Source organism: Myodes glareolus, chromosome 13 (assembly GCF_982192425.1).
Source record: "Myodes glareolus chromosome 13, mMyoGla1.1, whole genome shotgun sequence".
Classification (NCBI taxonomy): Eukaryota; Metazoa; Chordata; class Mammalia; order Rodentia; family Cricetidae; genus Myodes; species Myodes glareolus.
This window is the reverse complement of record NC_142038.1, coordinates 4,573,123-4,593,531: the sequence shown is the minus strand read 5'-3', so window position 1 is coordinate 4,593,531 and position 20,409 is coordinate 4,573,123. Positions and strand designations below refer to the sequence as shown.

General features: G+C 43.3%; 1 protein-coding gene and 1 long non-coding RNA gene across 4 annotated transcripts in view; both read right to left on the bottom strand.

The window, feature by feature from the left end:
* The window catches only part of Cndp1 (carnosine dipeptidase 1), a 38,912-nt gene extending 32,907 nt beyond the window's left edge, over positions 1-6,005 (bottom strand). For both annotated transcript variants that reach the window (XM_087895893.1, XM_087895894.1), the window contains exon 1: positions 5,755-6,005. In XM_087895893.1, coding sequence (XP_087752019.1) covers positions 5,755-5,766 — 12 coding nt within the window. In that variant the 5' untranslated portion in view covers positions 5,767-6,005. The remainder of the gene's footprint in view (positions 1-5,754) is intronic.
* Positions 400-3,709, bottom strand: LOC125390341 (uncharacterized). 2 transcript variants are annotated; one of them, XR_014996877.2, is made up of 2 exons: positions 2,822-3,709; positions 400-2,413 (listed from the first exon to the last, which is right to left on the bottom strand). It is a non-coding gene; the product is annotated as an uncharacterized LOC125390341 (long non-coding RNA). The 2 variants fall into 2 exon arrangements; XR_007228701.3 differs by having other exon boundaries at positions 400-2,333.
* Positions 6,006-20,409: the final 14,404 nt, after the last annotated feature.

Sequence of the window (20,409 nt, the reverse complement as noted above, 5' to 3'; positions counted from 1 at the left end):
CCAGCTAGATTTTTTCCCAGAGGAGGGAACCTCAACTGAGAAAATGCCTTCATAACATTGGGCTATAGGTAAGCCTGTATGGCATTTTCTTAGTTAGCAATGGATGGGCGATCCAGTCTCTATGAATCCTCAGATCGAATGGGGCCACGATCCTTTCTCCACCCACATTAAATTCCTGTTTCTACCTCCCAAATGCTGGGTTCCAAGTCATGAGATCCCAAGTGCTGAGATAAAAGGTGTGAGCCACCACCACAGGCTCTGTTTCTCTTTTAGAGTGGTTCAATCTCATGCAGCCCAGGGTGGCCTTGAACTCCTGGTCTTACTGCTTACTGCTAGCATTAAAGGTGTGTGTCCCCACTGCCTGACCTCTATGGTTAACTAGTGGCTAGCTCCTCCCTCTGATCTCCAGGCAAACTTTATTTGTCAGAACACAAACAAAATATCATACAACATTTCTCCCCCCCCAAAAATTTGTTTTTGTCTAAACAAAAAGCAAAGATTTTAACTAACAGAAAAAACAATATACAATAAGTAAGGTAACTATATACAAATATATATAGGAAATAATTACATTAACAATATCTAGTCCATTAGCATTTGACAAATTCATAGAAAATACTCCATTATCTATCCTATCTTTGTGAGTCTAAAGTCTTGTACCTAATTCACTTTTTATCCTAACTTACATTACCAATCCCAAACTATCTTTTTATGTCTCTCAATCTCATACACTTTACACCTCTTTAGTGAATTTATTTTCTGAATCTGGTAACAAGGAAAACTATAACTATCTAGTCTTCCACTTCATCAGAGACCCGAGAAGAATATGATATTACCTGAGAAAATAGGAACTGTAGAGCAAATAACTTCCAAAAAATAAGACATGACAGACACAGCTGACTGCCTAGACAGTCTCACAGAGGTTCCTCTGTAACACTGGGGCATCCATCTTCGGCCTATGGACCTAGAATATCTGACAAACTTTTCAGTGAAGCAGAATTTTTAAAGGTCTGCCCCACCTTGTCTTGGCAAAATTCTTCAGTTACTTTCTCATCTGTCCTGCTTGTCCAGTTTGGACAGCATACTGTCAGCAGTCAAGGCTAGGGCAGCTTCTTGCCCAGTGGTTAACTTTTGCCACTGAGAGTAAACTTGATATGAAGTTTCTTCAATGCTCATCATCTTCTCGGGAGCATACTGGTGCTGCCAGGAGTAAACACATCCCATTGTCATAAAAAACATATGCTATTAAAGCACCGTAAATACCCTATTCTGTAGATCTCAGAAGTATTTGAAGGCTGCTTGCTTATCTAAAATATATCTGTTTGACCTTGAAAACATACCGAACTTGACTACAAGTTTGATTGTAATAGGTGACCAACTACTAACCTGCATTTCTTTCTTTCTTTTATCTTTTAAAATTTAGTTATTTATTTACTTTGGGGTAGAACTTAATCTAGGGTGATTTCAGGAGATTTAAGGTTATCTTTGGGTATAAGTGATCTCATAAGTCATCATTACTTAGGGAAAGAAAGCAATTCAAACTCAAAAAAAGAAAATTACAATAACCATAAATACAACAAGAAAATGCTAACCTGCTCTAATTCTAATACCTTAGAATTCCTAGAGGCAGGAAGCTTGGCTTTGATATGCAAATCTCTCAAATAATATTTTTCTCAAAATTCTAACAGTGGTCCAAAATCTGACTGAAACCTAATATACAAAAGCAGGAAGTGCTGGCAAGTAGCAAAACTATTAAGAACGAAAAGTGTTCTGTCATAGAACTCATGCACATAACACATACTTGTCACCCAGCACTCTGGAGGCTGCAGAAGGAAGACAGCAAGTTTGCAGCCAACCTGACTACATAGGGAAACCCACTCTCAGAAAACAAAACAAAACAAAACAAAAGTTCTGTTATGCTGACATTATATACTAATTCCAAAGGTATTGATTTGGAAACTTGTTTCTGCTGCCAGAAGATAAAACTTATGCATACAAGGGCTACCTGAGCCACCTTTCTCTCAAGTTCAGGGTCCTCAGTGGTTGCTCAGCCCTAAGAACAGAGGCTGAACATCGTGCCTTGGATCACTTTCTGGCAGAGCCCAGGAGTCCCGCGGGATCAGAAATCGGCTTCTATAAGACCCAAACACCATTTCCTCTCCCCGAAACCTCTTTTGAATGTAGGACAAAGATCCAAAGTGATCCATCACATACAATCAGAACACACATCAGTCCTGTGCAGGGCAGGCCCAGCCATGCAACCAAATCAAATTCCAGAGACTCTTTTCCACATGTGAGGATGTCTTGCTGATGCTGAGCTATGGAGTGTTCCTCTGTAGGTAAAACAGACACATCCATCCTCAACACTCTGAATAATGAACCATAATGATAAGCACCAAGCCATTCCAGAGACCTGCGAATCGGTGGAAAGACACTGAGTCTAAGATTCAGAAGCGTAAGCTTGTTTCCTTCTGGCTACCAGGTATTTGGCTCCCTACAGGTCAGGGCGCAGTAGCAGGATAATTGCTTTGTTGACAGACATTCTTGGACCAAAAAAAAAAAAAAAAATGTCTGGTGAGGCTGGCCATAGAGCCCACTTTCTAAGAAGTACGGACATAATCTTGCCATAAGACCCACAGAGCAGCCTGGGGACCAAAAGCCCCTTTGTGACTAACTCAATTTAAATCAAAGAAACCGTCACCTGGGTTGTCAGAAGCTAAGAACTGAGGACAGAATGGAACCTCGTGATGGCCACTACTTCTTCAACCCCAGCACCTACCACTCAGAGCTTGAGCAAAGGTGGGGTACTTTAGTTACTCACAGCCATGCTAGAAGGCCGGTGAGCCCCCAGCCTTGCCATACTCCTGCTCCGAGTAGCTAGTAGAAAGGTTGGGCTGGCTCGAGCCACGGCCGAAGGTAATCTGGTTGCTGCCCACACCAGTGGCCACCTGAGTCATGCGTTCTTTGGTTTTGAGAGCCTCGACCCGCTCAGTCTTCAGTTGCTCCTCATCTTTGAGGAGAACAACCAGCTGCTTTGAATTCTCTCGCATGTCGAATCCCTGATCTTTGCCAAAGTCCTTCAGAGTCTGAACGGCAAAGGTGTTCTCACGGCACTCTGGGCTTCCCGCTGAGAAGCAGTTTGGATAAGGCAGTCCAGCAGTGTCGGGCCTTGTACACGTGCCTCCAGTTCTTGCCATGGTCATTAAGTTGCTTCCAAACCATGCTCACGATCTCCGAAAGGCCACAACATTGTAGGTCAGGTCAGCAAGCTCGGTCATCAGAGAGCCAAATGGGCCTCACGGGTCATTGGAGGTGGCTTCCCGAACTTCCAACGGTTTCAGCCTCTGAGTAATTTTTCACAAAGCCCTTCAAGAGAAGCTTTTCTCTCCCTGGGTCTGCTCTCTAGGAAGAGCGTCAGTGTGGTAATGCAGAGGGAACAGAAAGATGCTCTACAGTGGTCTCGTCCGAATCCTCAGGTCCCAGAAGCTGCAAGCCACGCCCTCTACCAAGACTGGGCGACTGGAAACTAACCCTTTGTTTCTTTATTATCCTAAATGGTTTGCAGTAATAACTTTCAAAGACTAGAAATTTATATTGCGTTGTTAGATGAGCCACATACGCGCAATATGAAAAGAGTAGCAGTGTGTGTACAGTGTGTTCTCACCAAAATCACCTTGAATTTGTATCAGTATACAAAAATCCACAGCAATGTAAAGTATTTAAAACTAGTAGTTGCTTTTTTGGTTTAAAGTAGGTTCAATAATCCACCTTTTATTGATCTCCCACCAATGTGGTGAAATACACGCTAAGCGAACTTCTCATTCTGGTGTGCTCACCCATTTGGACTGTTGTACACACTTTTGCCAAGGTAAATATTGCCTGATTTACTTTTATTTTGTTTGTGTTTTCTTGTGTGACACTTGGAATAATCTTTTCCAACCACATGACCCACGGAGCTACTTCTTGGACTGCTTTTCCTGTTTAAAGCCTGTTACTAGCTGTCTTCCATATCCTTATTTTGTTTATTTGTTTAGGTGGTTTGAGACAGGAGCTTACCAGATAGTCTAGAGTGACCTGAAGCTCACCGTGTAACCGAGGCTAGTTTTGAATTCCTCCTGTCTGAGCCTCCTGAGTCCTAGAATTATAGGTGTGTGAACTTCTCATTTGGAATTGACTCATTGTTCTTGGTGATTCCTGCATGTGGGTGCCATTATTTCATTTTTCCTTAAAGATTTCAGATACACTTATTTGTGTACCTTGACACATGTTCTACTGTGCATGGAAATTAACTTCTCATATAATTTTCTGCAATGTTTTTCTTATTGTTTGTCTTTCCTATTTGGTGGCTCAGATAACATACACTAAGTGTAGGACTTTGATAGGTTAAGTTGGAGAACAATTCAGAACCCGGTTTCTACGGCCATCCCCCTGCCTTTCCAGTCTTGACATTCCTCTGGTCCTCCTTCCTTAAAAATGCAAACAGGAGCCAGGTGGTGGTGGTGCACGCCTTTAATCCCAGCACTTGGAAGGCAGAGGCAGGTGGATCTCTGTAAATTTGAGGCCAGCCTGGTCTGCAGAGCAAGTTCCAGTACAACCAGGGCTACACACAAAGAAACTATGTCTAGAAAAACAACAACAATAACAAAAATGCAGACAGGGGCTTTTAGTGAAGTCCCCTGACTACCAAAAGACGAACAAATGTCTTAAAATCTACTAACCAAGGGAAAGGACAGGGCTGACAAACAACCAGCAGGCCCAGAATTCAAGGGAACTTCTGTGTGCTTCCCGGCTCTTTTCTTTCTTCTAAACATCATCTACTCCCTTACGATGCCTCTTAAGCCCTCCCTTGTCCCTTACACACACACACACACACACACACACACACACACACACACACACACAGACACACAGAGACACACACACAGACACACACACACACACTATGTAGGTTTCAACCTACTAACCTTTTCTCTGGGATTTTGTGTCTGGCTGGCTCTGTATACATTAATAACTGTGCTAAGTGCTTCTTTTGTCAGTCTGCCTTTTGTGGTAGGGTATCATCCAGGCCTCTAATATTGTACTGGGAGGACCAGGCTACTTTTCTTTCCCGCCCCATCTTTCCACTCACCAGAATTTCACCTGGTGCACTCCAATCCCGTGTCAGAGGGTTTATTCTACTTTTCGGTAATTGTTCTGTTGAGAAGCGCTGTGGTAGGATCCTCTTAAAGTGTTCAGTTCAGGTTCAGCGTTCATGTTGGTGGCTCTGAGTACCAAACAATGTAACCCAGAGGGCTGGAGCTCGTGGGGTGCTACATGCAATGGAACTCTAAGCCCTAGAGAAGCTATGTGAAGCTTGTGTGCGAGAGGCTAGGCAGGCAGTGGTCTGTTTGGTCTTCCTGTTTCAGGGCAGACAGAAAGAGCCCTTCTCCTTCATACTGTGACGTCTTCCGACTCAGCCCAGTCAAACAGCAGCTTTGCTGTTCGGCAGTAACCTGAGCATGGTTTTGACTAAAATGTTAAGGTGCATGCTGTTGCTTTGTTCTGGAGTTTTAAGGGTGGATGGTCTCCTGGTCAGAATGCACAACTTAACTTTCTAGAAGGTAATGTCTCTATAACCTGGCCTTGCACTAGACTCAACCCAGTCTCCCCAGTCAAGTTCCCTGCAGAGTGCTGTCTATTGCCCAGTGAGGACTTTCACAAGGGCAACAAGCGAAGATAAGAAGGGCTCAGTTGCTGGGACACTTGAGTGCTTACCTTAGGAGGCATGTTTGTTTGACCTGGATGTCTTCTGCCTTGAGTCTGGGACTTGCTTGTATCTATGGTCCTGATACCAGGAGTTCAAGATCCAAACTCTACCACCTGGTCACCTGTGGTGTCTGGGCTTTGTGTAAAGGGCTGAGCCAGCTAAGAGCTGGTCCAGGTTCTCTGACAGGAACGAGAGTGGAAGAGAGGCAATGTCAGTGGCAGACGGAAGCCTGGCTAGCTTCTGAGGGCAATGGCCTGTTGTTTCAGCTGTTTCTCTACGAATTTCTGTTCCAGGAAACAAGTGAAGTCATGCTTGTCAAATAGGCAGTACAAACAGTACGTTGAGTGCTAATCAAATCAATCAATAAATCAATATCCAGTACTGCAGGAGCACCTTCCACTCCTTCAGCCAATAGCTACTGAGATACCAGCCCACTGGGCGTGGTCTCTTTCTCTTTAAAAAGCAGTGGCAGCCATCCACTTGCTCTCTTGCTTCTGGCTCTGCTTCTGGCTCCTAGACTCCTTTCCTGATCACGTAGAGGGCTGTTGTCTAGGACGGTGATCTGGAAGTTTTTCCCCTTTAAATAAATAACCATTCTATTAATCATAATTCCAAACTGGTGTGGGATTGTTTGTGACTTACACCTTCATCTGGTGCCCAAACATTTGGTTTTAGAACCCCCTCATTCCCCTCCCCCCCAGCTGTCTGCCGCCAGCTCGGCTAGGCACGAGCCCTCCCTCAGCTGCGGCCTGTGCCCTGTGCATGAAGCCAGCAGTTCAATATAAATTATCATGCAGTGGCTTTTCTTGATGTAATTCTTTTCTCTTTACACGTCTCAGATTGGCTTCAAGTCCCCACGCACCCTATCGTTTGCCTCCCCATGTGGATTTAAACTCCACGCCTTCTGGGCTCCACAGGTCCCAACAGTCTCTATCTGCCTGGTTTGCTCTTTTCTGAGTCATTTTTAAATCTTCCTTGCAAGCGCAGTGCTTAAGTGGCGCTAATCAGAGCTCAAGGGGTTGCCCTCAAGCAGTAGCTAAAAGCTGCAACCCCTCGGGGCCACTATGTCATGTGGAGGCATATGCGGCTTCCAGGTTGCACTTCTCTACCCCTGGATTCTGGATTTCTGGTTCTGTGTATGGAATTGATTTAATTGCATTTACTTTGTTGAACAGCTCATAAGGCAGACACTGAAACAGGACCCTGTTTCAGTCACCTTTGCAGTGGTTCTAGTCGTGACTTGGCAACACCGCCACCTGCTGGATAATAGGCAATATTGCAGTTTTCATTTCCAATGTAAATTTTACTGCTTTCTTTACTAATACAATGGATCATATCATGCAAGGTTTATATGACTATGGGGATACCTCAATTTACTGGTTACTAGGTTTCAGTTTTCTTTTCCATATTCTATCATTAAGGAATAATATGGCACTCCTGAGAATGATTCAATCTTTAAGGGCTAATAATGAATGGCTAGTTGAAAGGATTAAAAGTATTGAAAATCAGAGGTTATATGAACAAGTGGATACTATGATAGGCAAGATTGACTCCATATCCAAGGGTACTAGGAAGTTACCTGAAAGGGTTCAGGCTGTTGAATTTGACATTCAGACATTATCACAAAGTATTGATAAGATAATAGACAGAATGTACCTCCAGGATGGGAACCTACATGATATCCAAGAGAAGTTCAAGGAGGACATGTTATCTTTGAAGGAAAAAATTAAAACCTTGGAATCACAGATGCAGAATGGGGACCAAAAAATTGATACCTTAATGAAATCACTAGAAACACATGCAGGTCAGGAGATTCAGGATTTAAGAGAGACAATGATAAAAAGATTTGAAATGACTGAAGAAATTATTGGAGTTGATGAACAGAGTAAGAAGGCACAAGGACAGGACACAATGCCACCACCAGCTGTTAGAACTAGCTTACCCAGGGTTCTAATGACATACCCTGTAATTTATCCTGACAAAGTGTCAACTTCTAAAGGCTCAAAGAGAGTCAAAGAAGCTAGATGGATGCCAATAGGAATGAATGATCTAAAAGAAATTAAGCAAGCTGTCATTAATTATGGCTTGCACTCTGCATTTGTTAAGGAAATGATTAGGACTTGGGCTTCTAATGTCAGAACTACCCCACCCCCCATGATTTCTCTCAGTTAGTGTCTGCAGTTTTAGATGATGGACCTTCCTTGATGTTTGGAATTTATTTCAGAGAAGAATCCAAATTTTTGAAAATGCAAACATAGAATGCAAAAAGATAATTGGGCCTTTAAGGTCTAGATCAGCACCTATGGATGAATGGATTCAGCATACGATGAATGTTGAGATGTTTGGCTATAATGATGAATCTTATAGGAGGATAAGGGTAGGATAAGGTATAGGGTAGGAGAAGCGATTTCTAAAACAAGAGGAGACATCAAACTGCCAGGTGTTTTAAGTGTGGTAAATATGGACACCTGAAAAGGGATTACAGGCAAAGAATTTCTAGGAATAATATCTCCTTTAGGAATGACAAAAATAGGAGACCTCGGCCTTCAGGTATATGTAGGAGGTGTGGTAAAGACCAACATTGGGCCAACAAATGTAGGTCAACAACAGACAGACAAGGCAACCTGATACCATTGGGAAACTCCTTGAGGGGCCTCTTGAAGGCCCCCAAGCCAAAAGTGGCCCAGTCATTCCCAGTTACAGTGGAGAACGTGTCTCACCAAGAAAATTAAAAACTCCAATGTCTGCTGTAAAAAGCAATACTGGTCTAAATGATGGGTTACATGTGGAGGATGAGTCAAAAAATCCAGTAGGACAGAGTAAACGTATATTTTGGCAGACTTCTATTAATGATTAAAGACCAAAGCTAAGAGTCTGTATAAATGGCATTTTTATTGAAGGCTTATTAGACACAGGTGCAGATGTAAGTATCATTATTCCAGAATCTTGGCATCCAAATTGGCCTCTTCAAGAGGTAGATGTTCAGTTCCTGGGAATTGGAACCCTATCTCGTGTAAAACAAAGCATGAGATGGGTTGAATGAATAGGGCATGAAGGGCAAATAGGAAGATTAAGGCCATATATAGCCAACATTGCAATAAATTTATGGGGCCATGACCTGCTACAGCAATGGAATACCCAGATTAACATTCCTGTAGTTCCAGGAACTCAAAATTCTGGGAAAGATATAATGAGGTATTATGGAAAAAGGTCACCAGCCATCCAGGCTGTACAAGAACATATAGCAAATAGCAAACATTTAGAGGTACCAACAGCCCTACCTTTAAAATGGTTAACTGAGAAGCCAATATGGACCAAGCAGTGGCCTCTAGATGAAGATAAATTACAGGCTTTGGAACAGCTGGTACAAGAGCAACTAGATGCTAACCATATTGAAGAATCAACCAGCCCTTGGAATTCTCCTGTGTTTGTTGTGAAAAAGAAATCTGGTAATTGGAGAATGGTGACAGATATAAGAGCTGTCAACAAGGTAATTCAACCTATGGGTCCTCTACAATCTGGAATTCCTTTGCCTTCTCTGTTACCAAAAGAATAGCCTCTTATAGTTATTGATTTGAAAGATTATTTTTTCACTATACCTTTACAAGAAAAGGATAGAAAAAAATTTGCCTTCACAGTGCCTACTTATAATAATTTTCAGTCTACTAGGAGATATCAATGGACTGTCCTCCCACAGGGGATGCTCAATAGTCCCACATTGTGCCTATATTTTGTAAGTCAGCCATTTAAAATAATTCATAAGCAATTTCCTAAGTCTATAATTTACCATTACATGAATGACATTTTGTTACCTGATTCAAATAAAGATACTTTAGAAAAGATGTTTGAAGAAGTAAAGAAAGTCTTACTTAAATGGGGATTACAAATTGCTCCTGAAAAGATTCAAAGAGGAGATTCTGTTTATTACCTAGTTTATAGAATAGGTTTACTGAAAATTAGGACACAAAAGGCACAAATTAGAAGAGACTGGTTACAGACTCTTAATGTCTTTCAAAGATTTTTAGGAGACATTTCCAGTCTACAACCAGCTGTTGGGATAACACCTGATCTAATAGTTCATTTAAACAAAACCTTAGATGGTGATAAAGATTTGAATAGTACCAGAAAATTAACAGCTGAAGCAGAAAAGGAACTGACAATGGTTGAGGAAAAATTACAGGAGGCACATGTGGATAGGGTAAACCCAAATCTTAGTTGTATCCTAGTCAAATTGCCTTTCAGAATTTCTCCTACAGGGATTTTAATACAGGGGGAAGATATTATTTTAGAATGGATATTTATACCACATAAACCAAGTTAAAAAATTAAAAATTTATGTAGAAAAGGTCTCTGAATTAATTATAAAAGGTAAACTGAGACTTTGTCAACTAGCAGGTATAGACCCAGCAGAAATTATAGTGCCTTTTACTACTGATGAAATAAAAAAGTTATGGGAAGACAATGAATCATGGCAAAGAGCTTGTGCTAATTTTTTTTGGAGAAATTAATAGCAACTATCCCAAAAGTGATAGACTTAACCTCATAAAGAGAACTTCTTGGATTCTTCCTCAAATTGTATGTGATGTACCAATAACTGGAGCCCGTACATTTTATACTGATGCCAATAAATCAGGGAAAGAAGGTTAAAAATCAGAAGAATTGAGTAAGGTGGAACAAAGCCCTTATAATTCTGTTCAGAAGGCAGAATTGTATGCCATTCTTATGGTGCTAAGGGATTTTAAAGAACCTCTTAATATAGTTACAGATTCACATTATGCAGAAAGAATTATCTTGCATATTGAATCTGCTGAATTTATACCAGATGACACAGAATTGACTTCATTGTTTATCCAGGTGCAAGACATAATCAGGAATAGGCTTTGTCCTATATACATAACACACATCCGATCCCATATGGGTCTGCCTGGTCCTCTAGCACAAGGTAATGCTGAAATTGATCAATTATTGATTGGAAGCGTGTTGCAGGCCTCAGAATTTCATAAAAAGATCACGTCAATAGTAAAGGTTTAAAGAAAGAGTTTTCTATTACATGGCAACAAGCTAAGGAGAGTATAAAGAGGTGTCCTACTTGTTCTTTCTATAATCAAACACCGTTGCCTGTAAGGAGTAACCCAAAGGGTACTCAAAGGAATGAAATCTGGAAGATGGATGTGTTCCGCTTTCTGGAAGTTGGTAAATTAAAATATGTATACCACATCATGGACACATATTCAGGTTTTCAATGGGCAACTGCCCTGAGCTCAGAAAAGGCTGTTTTGGTAATCACACATTTATTGGAAGTTATGGCCATCATGGGTATACCTGCACAAATAAAGACAGACAATGGTCCGGCATATGTATCTAAGAAAATGAAACACTTTTTTGCTTATTATAATAAGCCTCCAGAAGTTCTTTTATTGTACAGGATTTTTTTGGCTATCCTGGGTTTTTTGCTTTTCCATATGAAGTTGAGTATTATTCTTTCGAGGTCTTTGAAGAATTTTGCTGGGATTTTGCATTAAATCTGTAGATTGCTTTTGGTAAGATTGCCATTTTTACTATGTTAATTCTACCTACCCAAGAGCATGGGAGATCTTTCCACTTTCTGGTGTCTTCTTCAATTTCTTTATTCAAAGATGTAAAGTTCTTGTCATACAAGACTTCCACTTGTTTGTTTAGAGTTACTCAGAGATATTTTATGATATTTATGGCTATTGTGAAGGGGATGCTTCTCTGATTTCTTCTCTAGCCCTTTTATCATCTGTGTACAGGAGGGCTACTGATTTTCTTGAGTTAATCTTGTATCCTGCTACATTGCTGAAAGTGTTTATGAGTTGTAGAAGTTCCTTGGTAGAATTTTTGGGATCACTTATGTAAACTATCATATCATCAGCAAACAGTGAGAATTTGACTTCGTCTTTTCCAATTTGTATCCCCTTGATCTCCCTTTGGTGTCTTATTGCTCTAGCTAGGACCTCAAGAGCTATAATGAATAGATATGGAGAGAGTGGACAACCTTGTCTTGTTTCTGATTTCAGTGGAATCGCTGGGAGTTTCTCTCCAGTTAGTTTGATGTTGGCTGTTGGCTTGCTGTATATTGCCTTAATTATGTTTAGGTATGTTCCTCGTATTCCTGCTCTCTCCAAGACCTTTATTATGAAGGGATGTTGTATTTTGTCAAATGCTTTGTCAGCATCTAATGAGATGATCATGTAACGTGATGGCCGGCTTGTTGGGGTTTCTGTCCCGCCCGGCACCCCAACAAGTTGGCAAGTCCCAAAGAAAAGTCACACACAGGACTCCATAAGATTATAAAACTGATTGGCCCATTAGGTCAGGCTACTTGTTAATTCTTATAACTTATGTTACCCCATTATCCTTATCTATGTTAGCCATACGGCTCATTACCTTTCTCAGCTGGGCAAGTTACATGCTGCCTCTTCAGTGGTCTGCACAGGAGTGGCGAGAGAGCCTCCTGTGTCCCAGAATACTCCCAGTCTCTTTACTACACCCCTACTTCCTGTCTGGCTTTCCTGCCTATACTGCCTGCCTGGCCAATCAGCGTTTTATTAAAATATGATTGACAGAATACAGACAATTCTCCCACATCATGATCATGTGGTTTTTATTTTTCAGCTTGTTTATATGGTGGATTATGTTAACAGATTTTTGTATGTTGACCCATCCCTGCATCTGTGGGATGAACCTGACTTGATCATGGTGGATGATGGTTCTGATGTGTTCTTGGATTTGATTTGCTAGTATTTTATTGAGTATTTTTGCATCAATGTTCATGAGTGAGATTGGTCTGTAATTCTCTTTCTTAGTATTGTCTTTCTGTTGTTTGGGTACCAGGGTAATTGTAGCCTCATAAAAAGAGTTTGGCAATGTCCCCTCTGTTTCTATTGTGTGGAAAAATTTGAGAAGTATTGGTATTTATTCTTCTTTGAAAGTCTTGTAGAATTCTGAGCTGAAACCATCTGGTCCTGGCCTGGGCTTTTTTTGATTGGGAGACTTTTGATGACTGTTTCTATTTCTTCTGCAATTATAGGTCTGTTTAATTTGCTTATCTGGTCTTGATTTAATTTTGGTAAGTGATATTTATCCAGAAAATTTTCCATTTTCTTTAAGTTTTCCAATTTTGTGGAGTACAGGTTTTCACAATATGACCTGATGGTTCTCTGTATTTCCTCCATGTCTATTGTTATGTCCCCCTTTTTATTTCTGATTTTGTTAATTTGGATATTCTCTCTCTGCCTTTTGGTTAGTTTGGATAAAGGTTTGTCTATTTTGTTGATTTTCTTGAAGAACCGACTCTTTTTCTCATTAATTCTTTATATTGTTTTCTTTGTTTCTATTTTGTTGATTTCAGCTCTCAATTTGATTATTTCCTGCTGTCTAGAGTTTGCTTCTTTTGTTCTAAAGCTTTCAAATGTTCTCTTAAAGGATTCCCTTTTTATGCTATGAATACAATTGGTTAATTAATAAAGAAGATTGGCTTGGCCTGATACGGCAAACAAATAGAGACAGGCGGGGAAAACTAAGCTGAATGCTGGGAGAAAGGAGGGCTGAGTCAGGGGAGAAGCCATGGTGCCACCACCAGAGATAGATGTGCTGAAACTTTGCTGATAGGCACACAGTTTCTATGTGATTATTTCAGGAGTCTGGGTGGCTGGGAAATGAACAAGCAGCCTCCCTCCTCACAACAGACTCTGGATTCGGGGAACCTGGGACATAGAGGTTTTTCTTGGCCAGGCTGGTGTCTCCCTGTGACCTGGAATCTTGGGGAAATCTGTGTAAGCTGTTTCTTTCCAATGTTCTTCTCTCCCAAACATTGATTCTCTGGGTTTGCTGGATCCCATTCTTTGGGGTTCTGCAGGAATAATCTCTGACTTGATGAGCCGTTGGCTGCCAGAAGCTGGGTGTCTTTTTTCTGGGCCACATGTGTGCTATCAAGGTCTCTCTCCTCCACCTGACATCCTTCTGAAGAGGGAGGAGTGTAACTTCTTGAAAGGTGTTATTCCTTTGTGGTCACTTTAAGAGCTAGCCACGCCCACTCCCCCAGCCACTTCTGACCTCCCTCATCGCCATCTTTCCCTCTCTCTTGTGTTTGTCTCTTGTCGTGTGTACATGTGTCTTTGTTTTTCTCTATGTTTCTCTTATGTCTCTCTGTTTTCCTCTTCTTTAAGCAATAAATGTCTCCCTCTTCTTTAAATAATACTATGTCCTGTGAGCCTTTTATCCACCGTAACTGCCTGCCTGACTCCCCCGGCCGCATGGCACTGCCACCCTGGAGATCTTGCAGGGACCCACAGCCATCCTTGTCGGACTAGCAGATGCTCTGCGAGCCGCCCGGGGCATCCCATCATCATATGTTTTTTAAAGAACAATAAAAGGGTGATTGAGTCACTGGACACTGGGGCATTGTGCTGTGGTGACAGAAGTCTTTTGCCTCCTTCTCACTTCAGTGTGTAGAGGGTTGACACAGGGGCTGATGCAGGACAGAGAGATTTTAGAGTTCAGGCCCTTGGCTATAGCATTCCCCTGTTTGTCCTAAATTGTAAGACGAAACAGACCATAGCTTGTCTAGGCCAGGCACTTAAACGACTCATGCCTGCTCTAGGGCTGAAAGACAAGGAGACACGTGCAGGGAGCAGAGAGGACAGTCCCCTCTGTGAATACCTCTTTCTTCAGGCTGCTTTTCAGTTGTAGGAGAAGGCTGCTTGTTGATTCCTGGCTGCCCAGAACCGAAATAAGCACACAGAAACTGCATTAACTAAATCACTGCTTGGCCCATTAACTCTAGCTTCTTATTGGCTAACTCTTACATATTAATTTGACGCATGTTTATTCATCTGTGTATTGCCAGGTGGCTGTGGCTTACCAGCTAAAGCTCCGTCTGGTTCCGGCGGGGCTACACGGCTTCTCTCTGCCTCCACCTTCCTTCTACCTTGCTATAGGCCAAGTCAGTTTCTTTGTTCACTAACCAAGACAGAGGACCTCCCACATCAGCCAGCTCCCAGCACCAGGAAAGCCTCAGCTGCTGGTAGATTCTTGTTCACACACGTTGTCCTGAGAGAGAAAAGGTTGTGTGGGCCTGGAATGTGTGGGGGAATCTTCAGAACCTGGCCAAATCCTGGTGCCTTCAGAGCAGGTGTCCCAGGGGTAGCAGGTGGTAGCTGCTCAGAGCTGCAACTGGCAAGAAGATGCCATATGCTCCCAGAAGGCAGAAGACAGCCATATCTTTCCTAGGTAGGCTTGGAGCACCCGTCACTGAAGGAATCCCTGGCAATGCCTCCTTTCTACATAGTAGGTGGAGTGGGGGTGGGATGGGGGGACAGCCTCTGAGTCAGTCCTCACTTTGAGCAGGCAGAAATTGGGGAGCCTCCCCCCTTGCCCTCCCCACACGTAGCTTCACTCTCTGGACTGCTTTTGAACTTGGGAAGTTGCTGATAAAAGGGGCAGAAAGGGGACTCTTTGGAATTCAAGGACCCCCGCCCCCCATGGTTCTTCCCAGATGCTACTGAGAGGGTTCTGGGGACAGGATTTAACTGTCTAGCCTGCTGAGTGACCCCTGTGGTTCTCCTAAGATCTCTGGGAGGACACCAGGGACACTGTTTAACCCTCTACTATGCCAAGCTATATGAACCTGTATGTGTCCTCAGAACGATTTGAGAGGGAGGTAAGATGGAGGGTCCATGCTAAGAACATATATCCCTTGGCCAAACTGGATGGAAAGGCGGTCAGCACATCCAGCCACCAGAAGAGTGTGAATCAGACAACAGGGAATATCACTTCATATATCAAATGTCCTCAGCCATGGGAGGCTTGGAGAATGAACCATTACATGACTGGTGGGATATAGCAACGTGCAGCTGTTAAGAAAACAACCCAGCAGCGTCTCAAATGATAGAGTACATGACCCTGCAATTCCATCCCTAACTCTACATACACAAGAAAAGTGAAATCACGACCCCACAGATATATGTGCTATCATCATTCAGTTGATCCTGGACACGTCACTGGAGGGCTAGTGACAAGGTCAGAGCTCCCGAGGACTGCATGCAGAGACAAGCTGAAGGCCACACCGCCTCCACTGCAGGAGACAGACTACAGCTGAGGGTTCTGCAGCTAGCGTGCCACAGGGTGTTCACTGCTACCTCAATGGCTGTGGTGACAAAGGACCTCACCAGGTCTTTTAAACAACAGAGGTGTGTGCTTTCCCCAACCTGGAGACCAAGGTGTGGGCATGGCTGGTGGTTTCTGGGGCTCCGGGGAAGAATCTACTCCAGGCACCTCTCCTCAGCAGTGTGGGAGCCCACAGATTTGACTCAGTCGGAGAGTTCAAACTTCTTCTTGACACCCAAGGCCAGATAGCTGGATGTTTGATCTAAGGCTTGGTAACTGGATGCTTTGAGAATTGATGAAGAATTATACTCGTTGGTACCTTGTATCATGGTAAGGAAGTCTTTTGCCCTCCCCTTTTGCTTGAGGTATATAAGGGCTACGAGAAACACATTTGGGCGGATACAGTATTCTCTGGACGCCCTCCCAACTCTGTCTTGTCTCTTTCTTTCCCCAGCTCTCACGCTCCCTATCAGGCGCATGTGAACAGGCCAGCTGGTTTCTCACACAGCTGCTACTGCTGCCTTCCCTTTATGTTCCTCTTCTTGGTCTTGTGTGTCTGTTTCCTTCTTCTCTCCTTCCTCCCTCACCTCCTGTTACTGGAAAGGCAGGTGAGGACATGAGTCAAAGAATCCCAAGCTAACTCCAAAAGAGCCCAATTATATTTCTTTATTATAAGGGGCAAACTCATGGAACAGGAACAAGGAGTCCAACCTCAGGTGTGTAATGCGGGAACCAGAGAGAAAGCGAGCAAGCCCTGGGTGGGCGGTGGTTTTCTCTAGGTATCCAAAAGGTCACAGCCTAACCTTGCCCAACCTCTTAAAGGTTTTTGTCTGAAGGAGGTTCCCCATCACCCCATCACCTACCCTTGTATGCTGTGAATACCATTGGTTAAGAAAGAAGATGTTTTGGGCCCATGATAGGGCAGAACAGAGCTAGTTGAGGGAAAACTAAACTGAATGCTGGGAGAAAGGAGGCGGAGTCAGGGAGATGCCATGCAGCCACCAGAGGGGAAAGACACAAGCTGCCAGCTGGAACCTTGCCGATAGGCCACCAGACTCATGGTAAAATATAAAATAATGGAAACGGGTTAATTCTAGATGTAAGTGCTAGATTGCAATGTGCTTAAGTGATTAGCCAAGCAGTGATTTAAATAATATACTTTCTGAGCGATTATTTCGGATCTGAGCAGCTGGGAACGAACAAGTAGCCTTCCACTACAATGGCTGGCTGACAAAGTATTGGCACAGGGTGGGGCAATTGAGCACTCCCTGTGTGAGGACGGTTCGTCCATATCTCCTAGTAGGCTGAGAATTGTTATAAGTAGGCACTGTGAAGACAAATTTTTCTCTGTCTTTTTCTTGTAAAGGTATAGTGAATAATTAATCCTTTAAATCCATAACTATAAGAGGCCATCTTTAGGCAATAGAGAAGGCAGGGATTCTAGGCTGTAGAGGGCCCGTAGGTTGAATAACCTTGATGACAGCTCTAAGATCTGTCACCATTCTCCACTTACCAGATTTCTTTTTAACAACAAATACAGGAGAATTCCAAGGGCTGGTAGATTCTCTAATATGTTGAGCATCTAGTTGCCCCTGTACCAGCTGTTCTAAAGTCCGCCATTTCTTTTTTGTTAAAGGCCACTGTTTAACCCATATTGGTTTCTCAGTTAATCATTTTAAAGGTGGGGGATGCCTGGCTGGAGAGGCAGCGCCCTGTGGAGGACACTGCAGCTATGGATCACAAGCTGCTGACTGGAGCTGCGGGCAGGAAGCGTCAGTGCCAAATGCACCACGTGACTTCCGTGGGGGCCTCCAAAATGGGGTGTACTGGTCCCCACGACCTATGTTGTGGGCACCAGATATTACTGGAAAGGGGGTGAGGGCGCAAGTCAAAGAACCACAAGCTAACTCCAAAAGATTTCAACTATATTTCTTTATTATAAGGGGCAAACTCATGAAACAGGAACAAGAAGTCCAACCTCAGGTGTGTAGCGTGGGAACGAGAACGAGAGAGAGAGAGAGAGAGAGAGAGAGAGAGAGAGAGAGCGCTCTGGACAGGCCAGCCCTGACCTGGTCCAGCCCCTTAAAGGTTACTGGCTGAAGGAGGTTTCCTATCAACCTCCTCTCCTTCCTTCCCCTCCTTCCTCCTGTGCCTATTCATATCTCTGTTTCTGCTTCTTCTTTGCCTCACCTTCTTCCTCTAATTCTTTTTCCTTTTTCTCTCCTTTTTTGTCACTTTTTTTCTTCCTTCATCTCTTCCCCCTTTTTCATCTTCCTTCTGTTTTTCTCTTAAAATAATGTCTTGGATTCTAGGCATATGCCTAACCCCTGGCTTCCACTCAAATTTCTGATGGATGAAGGCTGTCCTTGTTCCTCCTTGGCTTGCAGTCCATTGCCCTAGCGTCTGTCTTCACCTTCACATGATTCTGGGTTTAGGGTTAAGGACAGAAGAAATGGGCCATGGAATTTGTCCCCAAGATTAAGGAAAGCTGCTGAGACCAGGCATGCGTCAGGGGTGCTCCCGAATGGAGGCCCGAAAGAGACCTTGGCATGAAGCTGCAAAGTTGAAGCCTGGATTGCCTTGGAAATTCCAGGATGTTAGAGATGCCAGAGTCATGGGATACCTGCCAAGGAGAGGTACTAACAGGGAGTAGAATCAGCCCAAGAGAAAGAAGTGTGTTGTAGTCAACAGAGCTGAACAGAGTTGGAGATGTGAGGAGCATTTTGACATTAGTCATGGAGATGCAGTTTGGAGTTTGCCCAGCTGGTTTCTGGTCCAGTATTTCCTTGCTTTGCTCCCGTCCCTGAGTTTTGGAATGGTAATGTATGTCCTGTGTCATTATATGTTGGAAGTATGTGATCTGCTTTTTGACTTTCATTTTTACATGTGATTACAGTTAAGAGAGTGCTTGAATCTGAGAAGACACCTTGAACTTTGGACTAAATGCATTTTGCCTTATGATATTGTTACACTTATGGGGGCCAGGGAATGGTAGTGGTAGTTTGAATGTAATTGGCCTCCTTAATCTCATAGGGAGTGGCACTATTAGGGGGTGTGGCTTTTTTGGAGTGGGTATGGCCTTGTTGGAGGAAGTGTGTCATTGTGGGGATGGACTTTGTGGTTTTCTATGCTCAGGATACCTCCCAGTGTCTCAATTGACTTTCTGTTTCCTGCAAGATGTTGGAATCTCAACAACTTTGCCAGCACCATATCTGCCTGCTCACTGCCATGCTCCACATCATGATAATAATGGACTAAACCTCTAAATTTATAAGCAAGCCACCTCAATTAAATGTTGTTCTTTATAAGAATAGCCTTGTTCATGGGATCCCTTAATAACAACAGACACCTAACTAAGACAGCCATCTCCTTGGAGGTGACACCACCTACAATGGGCTGGGCTCTCTCACATCAATCATTAAGAAAATGCCCCACAGGCTAATAAAGGGGGGGCATTTCTTCAGTTGAGATTTCTTCTTCTCAAGTGTTCTAGCTTGTGTCAAGTTGATAAAAGGACTATCTAGGACACTTTGTTTATTTAGACAGGCTCTCACTACGTAATTCTGCTTTCAAACTCACAAATCCACCTGCCTCTACCTCCTGAATGCTGAAATTAAAGTTGTGCCACCATTCCTGGCTACTCTATTTTGTGTGTGTGTGTGTGTGTGTGTGTGTGTGTGTGTGTGTGTGTGTCTGCAGAGGCCAGAAAAGGGCGTCAGATTCCTGGGACTGGGGTTACAGGCAATTGTAAGCTGTGTGATGTGGCTGCTGGGACCTGAACTCTGGTCCTCTGGATGAGCAGCAAGCGTTTGTAACTGCTGAACCATTTCTCCTGCCCCATATTCACAGATCTGCTTCCTGCCTCTCATTCAGGTAGGGGTGGCCTAGCGACTACTCTCTGGAGAGCTAAAAGCAAACTAATCCTGGCTTGTGCCTGAGGAAAGCACCGCCTGCCCTCCCCCTCCATCCCTCCCCACAGGCTGTTCCAGGAAGCAGTGGTGCAGAGGTGAGGCAGGCAGTGGGAGAGAAGAGCAGGACAGCAGGATCCTGGTCCCATGCGCACCACCTGTACACGAGGCTGCAAACCTCTGGATGAGGCTGTGGCAGACTGTCCTGTACCATCACTAATCAGTGCACAGCCATCAGAGCCCTAAGCATTTATGGCACCACTGGTTCTGACCCAGAAAGCGACAAGGACAGGAACAGCTTGACCTTCTCTAGGTCATGTAGTGCCTCCTGCTCCTTCAGGACAGGAGTTTCTCTTCGCTCTCAGCAATGTGGTGGTAAAAGTTCTCTCTTTTTCTTTCTTTCTTGTTAAATATTTATTTAGTTATTTGTTTATTTATTATGCTTACAGTGTTCTGCCTGCATGGATGTCTGCAGGCCAGAAGAATCTCTCTCTCTCTATCTATCTATCTATCTATCTATCTATCTATCTATCTATCTATCTATCCATCCATCCATCCATCTTGTATAGAGTTCTGTATGCATGTATGTCTGCAGGCCAGAAGAGGGCACCAGATCTCATTACAGGT